This window comes from Telmatherina bonti (assembly GCF_933228915.1).
Source record: "Telmatherina bonti genome assembly, chromosome: 12".
Taxonomy (NCBI): domain Eukaryota; kingdom Metazoa; phylum Chordata; class Actinopteri; order Atheriniformes; family Telmatherinidae; genus Telmatherina; species Telmatherina bonti.
In genome coordinates, this window is record NC_136610.1 from 23,699,079 (window position 1) to 23,721,503 (window position 22,425).

The 22,425-nt window shown below is 39.4% G+C and overlaps 1 protein-coding gene across 1 annotated transcript; it reads right to left on the reverse strand.

Annotated features, from left to right (window-relative positions):
• Nucleotides 1–2,278: 2,278 nt before the first annotated feature.
• Nucleotides 2,279–20,265, reverse strand: f8 (coagulation factor VIII, procoagulant component; the record flags this gene model as incomplete). Its single annotated transcript, XM_079250103.1, has 27 exons — nucleotides 2,279–2,434; nucleotides 2,758–2,940; nucleotides 5,429–5,574; nucleotides 5,663–5,807; nucleotides 6,017–6,172; nucleotides 6,310–6,395; nucleotides 6,605–6,676; nucleotides 7,417–7,533; nucleotides 7,647–7,829; nucleotides 7,916–8,144; nucleotides 8,272–8,511; nucleotides 8,660–8,825; nucleotides 9,926–10,068; nucleotides 10,167–10,990; nucleotides 11,247–11,456; nucleotides 11,578–11,722; nucleotides 11,866–12,077; nucleotides 13,958–14,045; nucleotides 14,188–14,353; nucleotides 14,442–14,709; nucleotides 14,798–14,918; nucleotides 15,981–16,084; nucleotides 16,226–16,408; nucleotides 18,171–18,383; nucleotides 19,599–19,721; nucleotides 19,838–19,938; nucleotides 20,108–20,265. The coding sequence occupies 27 exons, from the start codon at nucleotides 20,263–20,265 to the stop codon at nucleotides 2,279–2,281; spliced, it is 4,938 nt and encodes a 1,645-aa protein (XP_079106229.1).
• Nucleotides 20,266–22,425: the final 2,160 nt, after the last annotated feature.

The following is a 22,425-nucleotide window of genomic DNA, read 5'->3' on the forward strand; positions in this document are numbered from 1 at the left end:
GCGTCCCAGCTCCAACGCACATGATCAAAGTCAAATGGATCCAATAGTTTCATGTCAATTTCTGCACAATGATGCCTTAATTTGAGTCTGTTGACTGAGGAAAAAACATCTGAAACTTGCGGGATAGTGGCACTTTAGGACTGGAGTTTCAGATTCTTGGTTAGTCTGGAAGTTAGGAACTTCATGTAAAAGTTTCTCACACTTTGTTTTAAAGAACAGATCATTTAAGGAAGGATCCAGTACTTCATTTAAATGGCCTTCTGATTAAAGATAGTCAAATTTATCAGCACATATTTAACTGTGATTGGAAAAAATCTGATAAAAACAAACACAGAGATAATCTTTGTCTTTTGTCTGTGAGAGAATCCCATCTATGTATTTATTTGATTATATATTTTGCAGTGATATCACCATATACATCACTGCTATGGATAAATAATGAAATAATCATCCTTTTCGGTAAAACTTCTTAACATTTCATTGTCCTGTAAAGTTTGATGATGCGTGGCAGAGCTGTTATGAAATGTTTCTACTTTTAGGAGTTTACATTAACCAATGTCATCACAATGGGAACTTTCAAAAACTGACGCTGTGTCTTCATTCAGAAAGCAGGTTTTCAGTGTAATTATCTATTCAAGACCTTAAATCAGTTAAATAATTAAAACTTGTTTTGTGTAAGTAATACAAGTATTGTAAGTTGCTTTGCTTTATAAAACACATAGGTATGAAGGTCAAAGGACCGACTGATGATTTTCAAGAAATAACATAACTAAAAATTACACAAAGCATGCACCCATACACATTGGTCACTTTTAAATGGTGAAATTATCTCCCAAGAAAAAGAGAAAAAAAGTACTTCTGCTTTCTTGTTCTACTGCAGGTTCTCAACAATCTTTCATATGAAGACAGGAAATGAGGAAATGATGTAAGATATGATGACAAAATTCTGGTAATTTTTTTTTCTGCTTGTGTCAAACTGTTTTCTTGTCTGTGACTTATGAAAACTAAATCCTTAAAAAGAAAGAATCAAAGAATTATTCAGTAATGAAAACATGTGGTTGTCTGTATTGGAAACTTGACTGTGAGAAAGACATGAGAGCTGCCATGTGACAGACCTGTATTTGTTGATGTTGCTGCTTTCACACACTGTGAGCTCAATCCCAGCTGCTGATAGGTGATCGTACCTGGGCAACATTCCACAGCCTTTCCATTGTCATCTGCTCTAACGTCATGTTTTTGAGCCATCATCCAGCAGGATGTGAATATTGGTGCTCCGTTTTTTGAGATTACAAATGGCATGTTATTGTTTTTCTGAAAGATAATGTGTGACAGCCACACAAAAGGTGCTGCTGCCACATCTTTGCCAATGTATGTCCCGTCCAGCATCCGACCTCCAAACAAAACAAAGCCCCCACACCTCCTCCATGCCTGAAAACATCCAGGCTGATAATGAGGTGATTAAGGTTGCTTGGACCGACACTCAAAACACAGTGCTTTATAGAGACATGGATGGACCTTGTAAATTTTACCATTCCCTCTTTGTTACTTTGTGAACTGACTTATTCTTCCTCTGTGTAACACAACTGCATATTTTACGTAAACAGAACAATGCTGGAGCTCGAGCGTTGTTTGTTTCTGCCAGGAGGGCCTGGTGAAGGAGGATAAGACCAAAAAAAAAACAGAACAGCTCAGGGAAGTTCTGGCTTAAAGACACATGGAAAGAGAAAAGAAAATGTTTGGGGAAGAGGGAGGAAATTAAAGGAAGGAAAGTTCTGGGAATGTGCTTTTGTGTTAACCGATGTTTCAAGGCATCATAGAAGGACAAAAGAAAAGAAACAAATACACCAAGGCTCAGAAATTTAGTTGATAAGATCTCAAATAAAGAACAAAAATAAAACTTTTCCAGTGATATACAAGAAGTCAAACAGTTTACATCCATCTGAGACTAAAATATTCACACACTTACATTCAAAAGGTTTGCTCTGCTCTTTGCACAGCTGTGTTAAATATTCTTCTGCATTTGAAATATTATATTCCTTTGAATATTCATAATTTCCCAACAGCAGGTTTATCAACAACAATGAAGAGATCTGTGGTAAAAAGAGAAGTAGTTCAAATGTAAACAAAGTTGTGGCTGCAGAAGAGATAGCTTCAGATAGTTTAAATATAACTTATGTGCTCTACATAGCAATTCTCTTTTCTCTCTTTCTCCTGTCAAACTCCAGAGGAACGCTACTAAAATTCTGCTGGAAGATGCTGGTTGTCTGGCCCCATGGTGTCAGACCCCTAGCTGTGTGTCACAGCCCAACACCTCCAGGCGGAGAGCGATGTCGTTGATCCAACCCCGAGGGTGGATGCGAATAAAGCGGCCAAATAGAGGAGAGTCAAATATAGCAAGAGCTTCCTCGTCTGGATCATTGTTTCCTGGAAATATCTGAGGGGAAAGAGAAAGGAAATAGAGAAACATTGAGGATATCTGACAAATATTAGCATTCAACACATACACGGAAGTCACAATTTAGAGATAAATTAATGCACATCTTCAAGATGTAGATAGAAATTTTACAAGAGTGACATTTCAAATTCTGTTAGTCACAAATACATAAAAAACAGCCTGATGGCTTGATTCATTTACCAGTGAGGAAGAAATCCCAGATTTTACGAAGGAAACAAATGAAAGAGCTGGTTTATGAGATTTCTTGGAAGCACTGATGCACTTCTGATCACATTGGAAAATTATTTGTGCTTTTAATGTACCTTTTCTCTTTGGGAGTTCTCCTCTAACACACTGTTCCATAAATGTCCATCCTGACTGAAGGTGACTGAGAACTCAGTCACCATCATCTGGGTCAGCAGGGATCGTGCTCCTTGGGTGACCACACCTGTGACACGCCTGACTTTTCCCAAGTCCACCTGCAGCCACTCGTGGGGGTTATTGTTCTGGGGTGAAGAAGAAACACTTTAGAATGCAGAGAAAAGAACATTCACACAAACGTAGACGTATTAGCTAGAAATATGAGCAGTTTGTTTTTTTCTGAGCCATCTAACACCCACTGATATGTGCTATGTTACTGTGGGACCCTATGTTGCAACTTTCTGGTATAAAAATGTTATAAAGGAACAAACAAAAAGCCAACAAACTGTAACATTAAGTGCCTGAGAAGTTCATGACTGTCATAAGATGACTTAATGTTATTGTCTATGTTAGCAACAAGCTAAGTACTGCAGCAGTACTATTTATTAGCTTCTGTAGTACTTTTGTACAAAAACAATGCTTATTCCATCAGACTAGCATTGACTGAAAGTGTTCAGACATTGACAGAAAACAGTGAGTAGTTTTCCTAAATTGCTGACTTTGCCCTGACTCAGTAAAATGAGGCCAATAAACCATCAGACCCACTATAAAAACACTGTTTCATTCTTAGTCTGTTTGGCAGAAAAAAAGGTTATAGTTGTTGCTGCTTTAGTCATTGGTTATTTCAAGCTTTTTTTCTAAATTTTATTTAAGATGATTCTGTTGCACCATGGCAACAATTACCAGCTCTGGACCACTTCATCTGCTGTACTGCAAGTTTGAGTAAAATCCGTGCTGCAGAGCTCTTCTTTCAAATAGGATGGTTCTGCAACAGTTTCTGTCAAGTAGTGCACCAGCTTCTTGATGACCCATTTATTTGAGTCAGGTGCTGCAGGGAATCATCTAAAACCAGCAGTACAGTGGCCCAAGTACTTGGTGATCCCTGCATTAGTGTGTACCATTGTGGTATTTATCTCTACATTCAGAAAAAAAGGCTACAAATGGCAGTATTGGTTTACAAAGGTCTCTGTCGATCCAGATGGATTTTGCTTCACTTATAAAAACATTTGATTAAGTTATATGTTAAGAGTATTGTTCCAGGAACATGGTTGATGCTTTGCTTCACATGTGTGTTGTGCTGCCTTTCCATGTGCCCCTCCTTCTGCTAAGTGGTGTGTTGTGGTGGCCTCTAAAGCCTCTAAAGGAGCTGGACGTCCTGACATTTGGCCACTTGCCATCCCACAATGTTTGCATGTAAGTGTTTGTAAGTGTTTGTTTGGGTTTATTTGGTTATTTATTTAAAGTTAGGGTAGTTCAAAATGAGTTTTCTTTTACTTTTGTTTTTGGGGATTATTTAAATTGTCTTTTACTTTTTACTTCGGGGTGTTCTGTTTGTTTAGTCGGCCTTTGCTCTCATCAACCCTTCTGTGTTTAAAATGTTATACAGACAATGAATAATCTTACTCCCTTCTTCTCCTAGACCTATCTGCAGGTTTTTCCCTAATTCAGTGAAGCAACTAAATTGGCCAGTGTAGAGAGACAGAACATTTGTCAGATTAAGCTTAGGTGCTGTTTGAAAATGCTATTAGATAAAGGGTGAGTGGGCTTTAAGTTCTTTGGACATTACACAGTAACATTTTGTGCTGACTAGATGGCAAGCGTCACATGACAGGCTCATTACAACTAAAAGTAACTCTAAACTTGTCTATGATATACACCATGCATGGGGCTTTTACTTTTACACAAGTTTTCTTTTTCTTTGTCTTCTTCCTTAATAGATTTGCTTACTACTGAAAATAGTAATTCTGACACTCAATAGGCCCCAATTTCCCTTTTTTATATCTTGATATTATTATAGACATATTGTAAATGAGTGATTGACATTCGTGCAAAATTTTAAACTTTACAGAAAGAAATAGTGCAATTTTGATTCTTTCAGATTTGGTTTAGTTGCAACAAATTTTCTCCGTTTACATATATTTTAAAACCTAAATATGCCATGATTAGGGTTAAAGTCGCTGCTGTACTGTACACAGTAAAGCTCCCATTAGATTTAAAGAGAAAATGTGTCCAAACCTGTGTCTGGCGGTGTATTTCAAAATCAAAGCTAAAGCTGTCCAAAGAAAATATTAGTGTAACAAATGGGCTGTGTGTATCTCTGTGACCTTTGTCAAAGATTTTCAAGTGTTGTGTGAAGGCTTTAATAGCAGCTCCACAGTTTGCCAGCAGGACAAGTAACACTCCCACAGTTCAGGGATGCAGGGTGTGAAAACGATAAGCTGAAGAGGAGGAAAGGATCAACCCCAGCCAAGCATGATAAGAGAACAGAGAGAGAAGGTAAAAAGGTTCTTATTGTTTGCATAACTGGTTTAAAACACACTGTAATAGTTCTCAAATACTATTTGGAATTAAAGTAGCTGTAAATAATATTTTTTTCTAATACCACATTACCATAATTCATTCTTCATAACCGTGATCTACTGGCTACCAAGTAGTTCATTTGATGCAACTCATTATGGATATCAGCTGTGGTTTTGCTCCAGTTTTAGAAATCCTCCTTTCTATTGCATCATGAAAGTGGATCTTGTTGGTGTGTTGTGTTTCAGTTGCATGTACAGCTAAAACTCTGCGCACCTGTGGCCTCCAGGCGTTGACGCTGCCTCTCTGGTGAAGACGGGCCAGGCTGGGCTTCCAACTCCGCAACAGAGATGAATGAAATGAGGAGGCAATAAAGTTCTCCTCAGGAATAATCTTCTGGAGTCCAAGAGGCATGGAACAGCCTGGTCACATATAGAACCTTTTAAGCTGAGTCATCCACCCCACTTTTTCATGCTAAAATACAATTCTGCCACTGTTATGGCCACTCACTGTTAAGATCACATCCCAGCAGCTCCATCCGGAGAGCAGGTTTTTGCATGTAGCGGAATGGGTGAATCCTGATATAGCGAGCCACAAACGGTGGAGAGAAGCTGTTGTCTTTAACTTTGGAGCTGTCCAGGTTCCCGTGAAATACCTAAAACACAGAAAGACACTGTAACTCAGAATGAAAGGATAAGGCTGGTTATTACGGCACATTTTGGATTGATTTACATTTTATTGCAACTGATTTAACTGGAACTGGCTGCTTGTTTTCCATCTTAAATCTCTGCTTTGCTGTAAAGTTCTTTAAAGAGGAATTAATTTTGTTACCAGATAATAACCAAGTATGATAACAGAAAATACCATGGTGTTCCTGGTGCTGTTTCCTTTGTAAGTGGTCCAAGTCTGTTGGTCCAGGCTGTATGAGACGGTGAAGAAAGAGATGTAGTGGTCCCTCAGCTTCGATCTCACCCCCTGAGTCTGCACACCATGCAGCAGGGTTGGCTTCTGAAGATCAACCTGAATACACACATAATCTTCTGCTCACTTTTTAAAAAAAAAAAAAAAAATTAAACTGATATTATGTGTTTTGGCATCAAAGTAGTTGCAAAGGAAACATAAAGACACACTGGAACACACATAGTTCTATGTCTAACCTGTAACCATGATTTCTTGCTTCTGCCCATCCAGGCGTTTATGTAACCGGACTGGTCCAGTCTCGCAAGCCTAGGTTCCCAGTTATCTGGATGCAAAAATGCAAACAATGTCATAATCTGTCACACTGTGTGTAATGTTTGAGCTTTCAGAATACATAAATGAGAGTTTTAGATTTTAAAAAGTGGTAAACCCTTCTCTTAATAATGGCAGGTATTAGGAGTCTTCTTGGTGTGTTTAGAAATAAAAACCACAAAAACAAACAAACAACAAAAAACAACAACAACACAGTCTTACCAATCTGATCTGATGCTGTGATTTGGGAATCATCTATTCTTTCTGATTTCATTCCCAGCGGTAAGACACACACTGCAGGTCAATAAATTAAAATACAAGATCAGTAAAGCATTTCAGATTTGTAACTATATGCAACAAGTGAAATACATCAAATATATTTATTATTTATGATTGCTACAGTATGAAAACACAATTTAGTCCACTGTCTGGGTGCACAAAATGATGTACAAAAGGAATAAATGCAAATAAATCTATTAGATAGAAATGGGTGTAAGAAAAAAGTAGAGTCAGCACAGTTATTTAAAATAACCAGAAAACAGCTAATTGCTCTGACAGATACACACACTGACTACAACAGCCTGCAAACTGGCTAAATATGCATCCAGCAAAGAGAAACAAGGAGAAAAACAGAGGTGAACTGAATTCAAAATGGAAACTAAGAAACACAAAAAATAAACAACTGCCAGATGCAGGGATGATAGCCAAGGGATAAATGACTGCCAATGAGAGAAAAAGAACAAGAAGAGACACATCAGGACAAGCTAAACGAGATGCATAATGGAAGCAGTCAGATACAAAAACAATGCAGAGACAAAACATTTGCAAACAAAGAAAGAGCCACAAAAACTCAAAACACACTAGATTTTGTGACTTTTCTTACGAGGATACGTGGGAGACAAGATGGCTCAAAATGCACAAAACCCTCTAAAGTCCAAACACATAAACTACTTTTTTATGTATAATAATCTATTATATTGTAGTTCAAGTGAGCTTATAAACAACATCACACATACAAGGATATGAGCACCTACATGGATTATAAACCAACAGTTTAGCCCTCATGCCAGCCAGCTGATAGTCTCCTATGGTGCACTCCACCAACCATGTGCCAACAGTGGGGGGGTTCATTTCCACTGTCCCAAAAACACCTGGAGGAATGAATGAGTGATAAGGGAAATGTAAGATGCATGAATTATATCACACATCAATGAAACAATTGAAAAAGAAGGTTTATTTCAAACTTATTTGTTTTTATTTTTACCAGGAAAAAGGTTGAAGACACCCATACGGTGTTCCTGCTTTGCGTGAAGAGTGAAAGGTAGTCCATGAAAATGCACGGCGTGGTACTCTTTGTCACCTCCCACATTCAGAAGGTGCCATCTCACGAGCTGGTTCTGGGCTACCACCAAACCAGGAAGAGTCTCCGCCACATAACCATTAATTGCTGAAAAAAAGGTGTGTCATTTCTGAGAAAACAAGGATGGAATGAAGACATCAGCACCAGCAAACATGATGCGAGCACTCAGCTACCTGCAAACGTATTGCTGGTGTGGTACCAGGGATCCTGAGTGTTGGCCTGACAGGGTGGAGCACAGTATTGCTGCAGGTTCTCCTCCATGTACCAGCTCTTAGTTTCATCAAAAGTGTGGAAGAGGAGGGTGAATTCCTGGATGTCCAGCTGCTTGTTGTAATGTGTCTGCAGGGTACCAGTCTTACAGATCACCAGTGGACCAATCAGACCAGAGTGAAGGTCCCTCTCCTAGAATATTGTTTTATAAAAAAAAAAAAACAAAAAAAAAAAACAAAAAACATTTTCTACATATTAATAAACAAGTTCCTGGAGAATAAATTTGTGAAATGATGTATATCTAAGTTAGAATACTGGCCTTGTCCACAGTGGAGTAGTAAGCTCCGGTCTTGCAGTCAAATTCAGAGTCAGTGGGTCCCTGTTTCTTGCTTATTCTCCAATTGTATGTTCGAGCTTCCCCAGGAGGCACAGGCTCTCCAGGAATCCCAGGAGGAGCAGAAGAGAAACTGCTTTGTGAGATGCCAGCTCCCTGACTTAGGTCATAGACTCCGTGGAGATGAAAAGAGTAAGGTCTGTTTGCATTATTTTTAAAGATAACCTGAAATAAAAGTGCAAGGGATAAGAGTGGTTATCAGACAGCAAAAAGCAACAATTTTGTTTCTTACTGCCCCCCCCCCCCAAAAAAAGTAAACTTTGATCATCATATCGCCAGAAATATTTCCAGATAAAAAAAAGGAAACACTTACAGTGAGAAGGTCGTTAATTTCTGTTCTGATAAAAGGTCCCATGATTCCCAAGTGTTCCTCAAGCTCTCCTCTGGCCACAGGATGCAGGAAATCTTTATCCATATAGGCCCGAAACACCACCTTCTTATAGACTGGGAGGAACTTCCTCATGCCCCGACGCATTTCTCTGAAGGGAATAATAAAGTAAACACGGCCGTTTACCCAGACTACATGATGAGATTTACATTTCATTTTTAACATGCAGAGAAATAAAATGGCACACAATAATGTAATTATTAAACTTTAATATGGATTTGTTACTGTATGCGACCTCTTAGGCTGTGGTGAAAAGCGATGACAAAAAAAACAACAACAAAAAAACAAAAACACATCACAAATTCCCCCAAAAATGCAAAGAATGGCTGCAAACAGATAAAAAAAAAACCCATGACACCACCAACACTATTACCTCACAGCAAGAAGTTTCCTAACCGGAACGTTTCTTCTCTGGTTTCTGTGTCAGAGTTTCAAGTGTTTTATTATAGCAGGGTGTTGTGTAGTATTTGATGTCCCAAGTATTATAGTTTAAAAATCAGAGAAGATTAATTCTGACAAGGAGCTCAACTAAATGCCTCTGATGGGGCCTGCAAAGAACAAAATTTTTACCTCCTTAAGCAACGTACAGCTAAAACATTGAAAGTTGTCCAGGCAAAAGCTACATGTATTTTCTTTCTACACCGGACCACTTCTCCATTAGACTGGTTTTCTTTGTCACTACAGTTTTCAGCTGTCATGAAAACACCATAGTTGAAGCATCGCCCACTTTTCAACCTTGTCATCTACAAGGTTACTTCACCATGTAACCATACAATATATGTACTGTGTTAATCAGGATGCTTTCTGTTTAACTGTCTGATACAGAAGTGTGAATGTGTAACAATACACAATGCTGCTCTTGCTTGAGTTTTCATTAAATCTTTTGAGGTTTAAGATGTTTTAGATGGTGAGAAATTGGCTTTTTTCATGGCCCCCTCCTGAATAAACTTCAGCTTGCGCATTGGAAATTGTTCTGATTCTCCAAGCTGTGAGGGCTCTGACATTTGTTTACTGCAACCATGATAGTAATCACACATAAGTACATCAACCTTTACACTTGAAAAATAAAAGATCTATTAATTGCCTGTTTCTAAATAGTGACGTCTCCTATAAATGTGATACCAAACAGGATGATACAGGCATACAATGTCAAATTTCTTCACGAAAACTTGGAGGAAGTATTATTCTTACCTGGGTTTAATAAGTTGACGTGGCGTTCTGATGCCATAGTTCCAGGTGATCTCTTCTGCAGCAATGTAGTAGTGCCGAGGTCTGATTTCTCCAGAACGGGGGTCCACAAAGCCTTTTCCAAACATATCTGGTTTGTTGTTGATCTGCAGATAAATTTTATCTTTAATTCTGGCAAAAGGTGAGTTTAAATTTGTGGTATTTCAAATTCTACTTAATAAGACTGACACACAGACTGCAGTACCTCATGACTATAGTCATCATACTCGAGGGAGAGATTGATATCCGTTGTGTTTGCATCCGTGAAGTTGTATCCCAAATCCAACATATCATCTGTGAGCCTCTCTCTTTCGGAATAAAAGGAGTTTTGTGGCACCATTTCATCATCCATGTCCCCTGAGGAGCTTGAGTCTGCAGTTTGTTGCCTGTTGTTTGTTGACGCTTCACTGTCCAGTGAGATCTTGTTGCCATCTTTGAGTTCTGCAGTCGTGCTGTTTGTTTCTCTTAGCATTGTACTCTTCTCGTCAGTGTCCGTCATGTTTTCCACATCTTCTCCAATATTATCTATTGTTATTCTTTCATCTAATACTTCAAAACTTGTGCCTTCCTCTGTCCAGTTCCCACTTACTTGTCTTCTTTGTCTACCACCTCTGTTGTCCCCATGTTCAGTCTGATTCTGAGGAGCAGTCAAGTCCCCATCTCTATCTATATTTTCCAGGATATCCCCTGGAATTCCTTGATCTGGGGGAGGTTTCCCTCTCCCCAGCGATGCCACTGGAACTCTCCTTAGATGACAGGCTGCATCTCTACCTTCAGTTTTGACAGTGAAATTTTGTCCAGAAGTGCTGTTGGCTAGGGGTTTCTTGCACACTCTAACCAAAACTGTGCCATTTTGAGGTGTCATGCCCCTTGGCTGGAAAGCTATGTCATCATAGTAGTCTGAAATATTTTCATCCACATCATGATCAACCAATGGGAAGTCTCCATTGTTGCAGGGACGAACAGTGTAACGGATGCTCATCCCCCGGTTCTTGAGGCTACTATCAAAGGCACTGATCTCCCACTCGCCTGAAAGATAAAGCAGAGTCTGTATGACTTATATGGAAAGTCAACTTGTGGAGCTTCCTGTGAACGTCATTTGGCAATACCTACTTGTAAGTAGCAACATAAAATAACATAAAATGTGTGGCACTGCAAAAATCACCTCCAAATTGACCTAAAGCTGAGTTAATAACAATTTACCATTTCATTTTTTGTGCCCTTCAACCGCCTTACATTGCACTTATTGAGAAAATGGTCGGTAAATGTGACTCTGTGATCTCACCGATCAGCTCGGTCTCCATTGGAACAGTTATAGCAGTCATTGGGAAGAGCGTGAGCACAGAATGGTAGAGGCCTTGGTGCTGAAACAAGTTTCCAGTGAAGTAAACAGAAAGGAAATCACTCTGGGTCCCAACATTGGCCACATGCCAAAAGGAGACATCAGTCTGACACATGACAAACTGCCGCCCGCTGAACATGATGCCATTTATACCTGAAGGAAGAGAGAAAGTCAAAGACAGCATGTTTTTGTTTGACTTTGACCAAGGAGAACATTTTTGAGATATTATAATTGGTTACTGTTTCCCTCATGAGCATTAGGAAGTGTAACTTACTGTAAATGACATTGGATTCGTAGAATTTATCACTTGTGGGGTCAATGGAGCTTTGGCTGGATCGCTGCATGTTTTCCTTGAAATACCAACTTCTGTTCTCATCAAACACAGCAAATATCAGGTTCAACTTCTCATCAGGTCCCAACTGCATGGAAAAAGAGATTCAATAAAACAAACAGATTTAAAAAAAAACAAAAAAAACAACAACTGACAAACAAAGGTACATAGACTGTGTACATTAAGGGCTGTCATATAACTGATGCTCAAACAAGTGAACATTCATCTCACCAGCTGTCCCCTGGTATCAATGGCGTTGTACTTGCAGATAAGCAGGGTGCCCACCAGCCCTGAGGCCAAGTCTCTTTCTGGGGTGACAGTGCTCTGATACAGCTGAGTCAGACACTGTGGGTCTCCATCCAGGGGTCCATCATTTGTTGTCAGGCTCCAAATGTAGCCAAAGGTCCCATTGGGGGGGACTCCCACTGAGCGCAAATCATTCTCTATTTTGGGTGTCAGTGAAGATGAATAAATGAGGACACTTAACTGTTAGAATCCGTATGTGAAGACAGGAACAGGTTGAAGTTTTTAATCTACACTACTCACAAAAAGTTAGGGATATTTGGCTTTCAGGTGAAATTTATGGAAAATGCAATATGTTTATGCTACAGTGATATAATATCATAAAAGTAAGACATTTAAGTAGAAGGATGCACTACTGATTTCCTCATCTCAAAAAATTCATTCAACACAAAAGGTAACAACAATGGTAGTTACACCACAACAAAAAATTTGAACGTCTCAATATCTCGTCATGTGCCCTTGAGCATCAATTACAGCTTGACAACGACGTCTCGTGCTGTTCACAAGGCAACTTATTGCCTGCTGAGGCATGGCATCCCACTCTTCTTGAAGGGCAGCCCTCAGGTCATTGAGGTTCTGGGGTGCAGGGTCTCGAGCCTCTACACGACGGCTCAGCTGATCCCACAGGTTTTCAATGGGATTCAGGTCTGGAGAGAGTGCAGGCCATTCCATTTGAGGTACACCAGTCTCCAACAGCCGTTCCCTGATGACGCGGCCTCGATGATCAGGAGCATTGTCGTCCATGAAGATGAAATTAGGCCTGTGCTGTTCATGTAGGGGCACAATCACTGGATTAATGATGTTATTCAGGTAGTATGGGCTTGTCACTGTACCATTCACAAAGTGTAGGGCAGTTCTGTACCAAGTGGACACCCCTGCCCACACTGTAACACCACCACCACCAAAAGCTCGCCTGGTGACAACAGTGGCTGATGCATAGCGCTCTCCCTGACGTCTCCAACATCGTTGCCGGCCATCATTTCTGCTCAGTGTGAATCGACTTTCATCAGAGAACAGCACTGAGGCCCACTGGTTCCTCGTCCAGCGTAAATGCTCCCTGGCCCATGTAAGACGATGATGCCTGTGCCTGGTGGTGTGGTCAGGTACCCGTGCAGGTCGTCTAGCACGCAGACCACGCTGATGTCAACGGTTTCGAATGGTCTGACGTGACACTTGGGTGCCTCTCACCTCTCTTAAACGTGCCTGGAGTTGAGTGGCATTCATCATCCGGTTTCTCAGGGCAGTGTTCACAATGTAGCGGTCATCAGCACGGGATGTGGCCAAAGGACGTCCACTTCTAGGCCTTTCTGTGACTCTTCCAGTCTCTCCATATCTCTGTTGCAACCTGCTGATGACACTCTGTGACACTCCAAGCTCAGTGGCCACTTCTGTCTGAGAACGTCCTGTTTGAAGCATCGCAATGGCAAGGGACTGTTGTTCCATTGTTATGTGTCATCTTGGTCTCATGATGTCAAAATGTGAACAGCATGATGAGGACAACTGTTTAAACACCAGCTCTAATTGAACCAGGACATTTATTGGTCAATTCAAGGATCACATACCTGCCGTGATTTTTGCCGTTAAGCTCCTTGTTAGAGAACAACAACTTGTGCAAAATTTATTGAAACATTTAACAGTTGGACATGTGCATTTAAAAGCTTAGAGAAGATCACATTAAGTTCACCTGTACAGGTTTGAATGCATTTTAGGCTTGTTGTGAAATTTCACCCAAAAGCTGAATATTCCTAACTTTTTGTGAGAAGTGTATATTGTTGCACTGACTTTGTTGTGTTGTTTAAAACTATTTGATTTAAAGGAATTTCTGAATTGGCGACATCTTAAAACCTGACTAAGCTGCCACAATTCAGAGTAATTCTGCAGGCAGGTGCTACATTTGTGTGACTACTGCTGATGTTTTTAGTTTCTTGCTGCTTCACTGCCTTATCAGTGCATCATACTGATTCAAGTTATGGATATTTTTGAACAAAGTGTTCCCAAATTTGTTCATACTCAAACTTACCATTGGTGGATTTCTGAAGTGGAGAGATCTTGGTAAGACCACTGGGGTAGATATTAAAAGAGTGACTGGCCAGGTTTTTAAAGATGATCTAGAAAGGAATCAAACCAAAAGGTATTTGACAGGATGAAAAACAAAGTCCTATGATTCACTACTGTCTTCTTATGATGTGATCATTTATTTTGCTTCACACAAATTTAATTAAATCTCACACAACCTTGGGAATAACTTACATGTATCTGATCGTTGACTTTCCCCTTTAATAACGGACCCAGCAATGTGTTTTCTGGGTTTTTCCTCTGGGTGAAAGAGCCATCTGTGTATTCCACATACACAACCTTTTTATACTTATAGCCAAGGTGATGGGGTGCCGCAGGCAGATAACTAGACTGCAACTCTCTGACAAAGGAAATGGAAAATAAAAGCAATTAGTTCATCCCCTCAATTTTGGTTCCTTCTGTTGCATTTCGTCTCTTCCGTTCTTTACCTGTCTGCGGGTTTCAGATGGGGAGCATAGTTCCATGTCACCTCCTCAGCAGCAATAAAATGTGTCCATGTTTGCGACTGTTGTCCTCTGCTGGTTCTGGCTTGAAATAGTGGCTTGTTGGGTTGAAGATTTACAGTGTTGAACATATAATCATAATCTCCATCATACCCATCCAGACTTTCTCTGTTGTTATCGTTGTGTTTGACCTCGCGCAGGCCAGGTCGGGGATCGGGGCATTTTTCCACAGTGAACAAAGCGTTCATGCCATCTAAGAGAGGCAGTTGGCATGTCAGCAATAAGTACCTCTAGTAAACTGAATTTAAGTGGCATTAGTAGACTGGTTGTGTGTTTCTTACCATTGTTGTGAGCGTGTATCTGACAGCTTACGAGGAAGTGACCTATAGTGGCGGGTTTCATTTCTGCAGTGACAAAGGTCATGGGGGCCACCTCTACTGTGACTTTACGATGGGCCAAAACCTGGAAAACAACATCCAATGCCATTCAAACATATGTACACTTCATTTTTGTGTTCTATGTGTATGTTAGATATTATCAGACAGCATGTATATGTTTTTCTGCTGACATACATCTGGAGAGAAGTTACATGCATGACTGCAATTTGACTGCTGTATAAACTGTAAACAAATAACTCAACAATTTGCAAATCCTTTAAGCAACATATTTGAATTGATAAAAAGAGTATCTAAAGTTTTAAAACTGAATAGAAAATATACGACAAAAATATTACAAAGTATTTGACTTTATTTTTGAGGAAAGGAAAAAATCCTCCTCTTCATTTTTGTTTTCTCTGTGTGGCCCTAACACTCAGTCGTAAAAAAAGATAGTGAGACGGGAAAGAAAATACTTGTATGCCACTATTACATTAATTCTCAATAGGCTAGTAATATAATTGGGTGTAAAAGGAACAGGAAGTAAAAATATCAGACTTTTTTCTATGCCTTGATGTGGTAAAAAGCATTTATCGTATGGATATTACTGCATATTTAATAAAAAGCATAGAAAAAAAGCTTGCTGTAGTTAATTTTTAATCTTAAACACAACAACAAGCAAGACACAACCTTGTGGCAAATATTTTGATTTAATCAGCCAGCTGATATCAGTTACAATGCTGAGAAAAGTGTATTGTGGACCTCATAAAAAAAATCATTGCACCTATATTTTTGTTTTTTCACATTTACGTGCTTACAAAAATTTTGTAAAAGCAAGTTGAAATGATGTATATATATATATATATATGTATATATATATATATATATATATATATATATATATATATATATATATATATATATATATATATATATCGGAAAGAAAGAAATAATCACACAAAAGCACATTTATAGGATCATTTTAGTTGAGTCTTCTGCTTTTATCATCATATTGTGTTGTATCAGTGAGAGCAATTATTTGGTAATGCAAAGGGATTTTGTATTTGCCAAAGTCTACCATTAAACGCTACCTAAACACAAGCCACACGTGTTTGCTGTGATTGTGTTTTTCTCTGAAAACTTGGTTTACCTGCAAGGAGTGATCCTGGAACCGAATGGAGTGGATTTCTGGAGCCGTGCCCATCCCAATCATGTGCCAAAACACAGGATCACGGCCCTGACAGACTGTCAAACCTGCACAAACACAGAGAAGGCAAATGGAGCCAAATTCCTGTGATACGATGCAGCAACTGATACACAGGGGAACAGTGTTAGGATCACTTAACATTACAAACATGGAACAACCTCTCTAGCTGAGCCAGATTGCTTCTTTACCGGGTAACGTAGAGTTGACATAACCATTGATGGTGTGGTATTCCTTCCTGCCGTTGCTCTTCTTAAACTTCTCTCTGCTCGTTCTCTCTCCAACCTCACCATACCAGCTTTTACGCTCATCAAACACAGCAAACAGTAAGATGAATGCCTGGTATCTTCGTTGGCCGTTGTCTGTGAACGCACCTGGAGGAAGGCACACAAAATGCATGTAATGTGGGATGTGGTAACATTTAGTAAAATTCATTCAAAAATTGCATTGTTGGCCTTTATTCCACAGGCTTCAGGCTTCGAAGTGTCAGTTTCAGGGTACTGTGCTGATCTGCACAGCAAAATGAGTTTGGTTACCCAAGAGGTACCCATTACTTAAAGAGTTTGCTTCTGATTGGACAGTGGGTGAGATGGCTGTCACCATGCAGACTGGTTAAAACTGATCCATTATGTCATTTTATGCTCATGGGATGTAGCTGCTCTAAGTTTCAGAGCTTCTATCTCCATAAACATGGCTTTAAAACAGATTTCTGACAAAAAAAAGGTGATTTTTCTAATTTTATACAATAGCTGATCTGACCTGAATACACATGATTTAATGCCAGTTATACTTGTCCCGCTGATGATAAAGGCAGATGCTGGTGGGTGTTTTTCCAGATATTCTTTTTTTTCCCAGAATAAAAGGTAGTTTATGTCCACAAGAACTGATTGAATAATTTCCATGATATTTCTTACTGTATTTAACACTTGAGTGCTGTTTATGTGGCAGACAAGTGTGACTTTACCTTTAAAGGGGTCCTATTATGGTATTTGGAGTTTTCTGAGTTTCTACAGTGTTGCAGTGTTGAATCCTCATCAGACATGTGAGCGGCACTGTTTTTTTATCACCTAAACGCATGTTTGAGTTTGAGTTTCAGTTCCAGCACTCTCTCGGTTCGGTTTCCATGGCGACGAAAGACGTGTCGTTTTAGAGAGTTTTTTCTACTTGGAAATCCTTGTGACGTCCCGGGAGATGAGGTTCGGTGATTGATTACCTTCTACTGGTTAACAAGGACATGTACAAATACATCAGGCGGGTGGAAAACGTCGGATAACGTTATTTCCAACGATGGCTGGTGAGTTTACCAAAGAGAGACATCCTGCTGCATTCGTTGCTGTGGGTTGCTGTTTTCCCACTTCGTTTTCAGGGTCTGATTCAGGTTCCAACATGTAGGGCTGTATGCTATGTGTTGACATTATATTTTGTTTTTTTTATTGAGTTCATATTAGCCTAATCCTTCTGTTTATGAGATGTTACAATGACGGCGAAAGCAGCTGCAGTGCGCGCTCCCGATGTAGTGCAGTGGTGGGAGGTGGGGCTTAATGCGGAAGAGTCTCAATCCACTAGTTTTGCCCACAGGCTGATCTGACAGCCTACGGAGAGGGTCGGTCTGAAGTAGATAAAGCGATTTGTGACAATAACTCGATCAATCCCAGCCCTTCTGGTCTCAGAAATAAAAATAAATTAGCCTGAAATGCACATTATAGTTCCACTTTAACATCTCTTGCACGTTCTCCTTTATGTTGAATTAAATTCTACACACATTTGTCAAGTTTCCTGCCTTACAAGACATATTCAGTAGGTAATTGATACCAGGGTTAGATGAACTATGAAGCTTATAAATGGTAGGTCTACTGCTTGATGACAAATTTTAGTATGTATGGCCTCTTCCATTAAGTCTGTTTCTTATATTGAAGGCTTAGTTTGAGCAATGAATGGATTTAGTTTTACTAATCTCTAACCTGGAACGAGATTATAGATAATTACCCATAGGTAATACTCTTCCATCATTCATTATTAACTAAAGCCACATGGTGGAACAATGATCTTCCCATTTTTTCTTATCTTTGTGTTCAGTTTTATGCATGTGTCAAATATATGTAATAAAAAAGAATGATTCAGCTGCAGCTCACTGACTTGATTTACAGATGAGCAGGGCACCGATGAGTCCCGAGTTCATGTCTCGGACGGTATCCACTTGGGATGAGTATGAGTAGGTGAGGCAGTCAGGGTCGCTGGCGGTGGGACCATCTTTAGGGCTAATGTCCCACACATACTCATAATATCCTCCAGGAGACACAGCGTCATCCTCTTTCTCCTGACCTGCAGTGGAGTCATCATATCCAGCTCCTGGAAGGAAAGAGACAGCATGACTTTCTGGTTCTACTAAGTTATTTCAGCAGCCAAATAAGTTGGAAGTGGAAAAACACTGCTGGCATTACAATGTGTGGTTTGGTTTAATACTTCCTGAGAGAAAAAACCAGTTAAGCTGCACTGCTAAGGAGATGGTTTTTTGTCATTTTGGCAGATGAAATAATGAATAAATAGACTGACTTAAACTAGGGAGTATTATTTGTTTTAATGTCCACATTATGTTCTGCTTTTATTTATTTATTTTTTTCAGTTTCTGTCTTCTAATACGTTCTCGTCACAAGATGATTGGCATTAAAAAGGAGATTTTTTTTTCCTCTGACCTGCACTCAGTCCCGATGAGCTTAATTTCTTTCCTTAACAACTTTTAATCACTGAAACAAATTACAAATACCCCCACCTCTTGGTTTAGTTGTAAAAGGTTCTGTGACATTAAGGTTTTAATATTTCGAGTGCAATTTCAAAGACTTTTATCAGATATGTATGGATACAGATGCAGACACACAGAGTAACCTTTTCCTCACCCACACATTGATGTGATTAGATGTGCCAGTGAAATCTGGACAGGGGGAGCTTTTCAGATTATGATAAGCTCAGTTATAACAATCTCCCCCTGGAGCGGGAAGACATGAGGCGCTTACAGGAAGTGGCTGCTGGAGATCTCCAGTGACAGCAGAACATATGCTAATGTTTTCTATGATTAACCACCTAATACAATGGCAGACTGACTGTTAGGTCCCAGCGAGCTCCACAATATCTGCACACACCAGATAATGACGACCGTTACTCAGTCATTTCTGAAGAATGAGAGGGCAACTTTTCGAGACTTGTTTCTTGGTGATTTCTAAATCAATTACTAACACTAAGTAGAAAAGAAAAAAAAAGAAAAACTACAAGTGATTATTTTTCTTTAAAGTGTCTTTTGTCAGGAATTTAATTGAATTTGAACCAAAATGTCTTAACAGACAAAAACCTGCTAAAGTGTAAGCTACACCAAGTCTGAACTTTTAAGCCTTTATTTTACATGCATAAAACCGACCATGATTAAACAACCTGAGTCCGATTCTTGTGAACTGTTTGACTAACAAGATCACAATGCTGCTGAGTAATATTCAGCTTAAGCTTGAACACATCCGGAAAAATGAAAAAGTGCCGTTTGAGGCATCACACATGCTCAGCATCTAGTTCACTTACCTTCAGACTGTTTCCAGTAAGTGATCCCAACAGGACTGATACTGTAAGGCTGAGATGCCAAGTTTTTGAAGTGGACTATCACTCTGTCACGAGCCTGGGCAATAATCACTGGGCCCTGAATACCTGCAACAACAGTAAATTTTATTTCTAAGGAATAATCTTACATATGCCAAACAAATACATTGTATTGTTTCTGTTGGAAAAGTCAATGACGCTGTGTTTCTGAGGAGGACACCTACCTGTCCAGGCTTCTTTGGCCTTGGGAACAGTGTACGTGGAGTCTGTGTACTCTCTATAAACTGCCTTAATGAACTTTTGGGGAACAGTTTTGGAATTCACTCTGAAAAGAATGAAGGATTATTTATGAGAAAGCTAGCAGATTCATAAAACATCATCCAGTCATATAAGATTCTACAGGTCACCTGTTATTATTAATTTGGATATTTAGACTAAATTTAAGCTGCTTGTAGACACCTAGCAATTACCGAACTGCACCTAAACATGTTCACCTTTGGTCGGACGCTGGGTCAGCATCGTCTTGGTGGATGTAGTCCCATCCGATCTCCACAGCTGCTATGTAGAACTCCCTGAGAACAGCTCCGGGCTGCTGCGCCTCCCCGGCGGAGCAGCAGAGGAGCGGCAGTAGGAGCAGAAATGTCCCCCTCATCCTGGTGTGCCCTCCGCTTTGCGCTGTCCTGCTGCCAAACAGTGTTCAGGCTCTGTCGCACCTCCTTCTGAGCTGCAATATTTAACGGGAGGGTTGTAGAGGGAGGTGAATTGCAATAAGTGGAGGGAAGCTGTGAAACACGTGGGGGGCGCGTGCGTGGTGGTAGATACTGATGACTTCAGAAGGGCATTTTTTAAAACGCCACTTGAAAACAGCAATACAGAAATTAATTAAAGGTTTAGCGTGTTTGTGAAAATACAAAACAAAACAAATAAAAAACAAAAATACAAACAAGCAAACAAACAAACAAACAACCCCCCTCCCCCCCCCCCCCCCCCCCCCAAAAAAAAAAAAAAAAAAAAAAAAAGAAATAGCCTCCTTTACACTTTACACAGGGACCACAAAATTTGATTACACTGGTTTTAATGACACACTAAGGACTGAGTCCAGGTCCAATTGTTCTGTAGCCTAATTCTCAGCCTAACTAAACTATGTATTTCTGCGAATTCTGATAAATAAGGCCATTATCAGGTAATGGTCAGTAACAGCTAAGGAAACACGTCACCAATTAGTAATTTCAGACAATAGATTATCATAAGAATTTTATTCTCTAACTATATAACATTTATTTAGCTAATCTATAAACATGTATACATATATTTCGAATAATTTTATTTAATTATTAATGTTCTTTTGCTGTGGTGAGTGGTGGGGCCCTCTATTGGCCAGCCGCCACGTCGTTACTGGTTACTTGTTAATGGTACAGGTAGTCATTGTTGACTGGAAACTTTAAGGGCTAATGCTGGTAAATGTAAAAACAGCCTACTCACAGTTAGTTTTCACTTCAGGAGCCACAGAAATCTTAAGGAATGGTGAGCTGATAATGGAGTACAGCAGGACTCCTGATGGTCAAGTTGAAGCAAATAGTAGAAAGGAGCCATGTGGTGTGGGGCTGTTGTCCAACTACATCTGAAACACTCACTTGGAAAGAGGTAAAAGCTAGTGATCCCTAAATATTTACTCGTCATTAAAGTAGTATAAATTAATAATTACTTACAGCATTTGATGAGGAGTTTTCAGTGATTAATTAGCTTTTAGTCCCCGATAAAGTTTCTAGTTGTTTTATGATTAACTGACCATTAAGTAACCATCAGCTGGCCATTATTTTCACATTTATCACATTTCACTGGAATAAAAAATAGGTAATCATTAAAAAACAATTAAACCCTAATACGTGTCCTATTATTTTCCCAGTACAGAGAAACTAAGCAAATTTTGTGCCTCTATTGTAAAGTGTTACTAAATAAATGAACCAGTTAAGGTTATAAGTGGACGAAGGCTTCAACAAATAAAAATGACCCTCTCAAGATGACCTCTGCTGATACAACTGTTACAAAGTTAATTTATTAATTTGCATGAACATTGATGACCACTGTTTACCTGACTCAAAACACATTTGATGGTACATAAGTATTACAGTAACATCATTTGCTTTTGTTATTGATTAAGAAGCAAAGAACCACTGGTATACATGAATTCAGAGTCATAATACTTATTTACAACAGTTATGGAAATAAAGGTTAACTACAGTTCAACAAAATGGTTGGGCTTGGTGACTGTCCAGTCCAATATTCATGGCAAGGATGAGCTCTGCTGAAGATGCAAATCTACCCCAAACACTGATTACTGATTGTTTTATGTTTTCTAAGGTGTGTTTTGACGTTTTGTATTTTCTTTCTTTTTCTTAATCACATTTCTGTGCCCTTTTTGTTGAATCTGTGCAACTTTGTGGTTGTTTGCATCCATTTACACTCACCAGCCTCTTTATTAGTAACACCTTGCTTGTACTGGGTTGGTTCCCCCTTAGCCTTCAGAACAGCTTAAATTCTTTGTGGCACCAATTCAACAAGGTGTTGGAAACATTCTTCAGAAATTTTAGTCCACACTGACATGATATTGTTACAGTTGCTGCTGATCATCCATTATGGAAATCTTTCATATTTGATGCTTGATTTAAACTTCAGCAAGTCTTCTTGATGTCTTCACAGCTACTTGCATTGAACTGCTGCAATGTGGTTGACTGAGGAGATTTCTGTGATAAACAATTGAACAGGTGTTCCCATTAAAGTGTACATTTTGTGTAACACATTTTGCGCATTT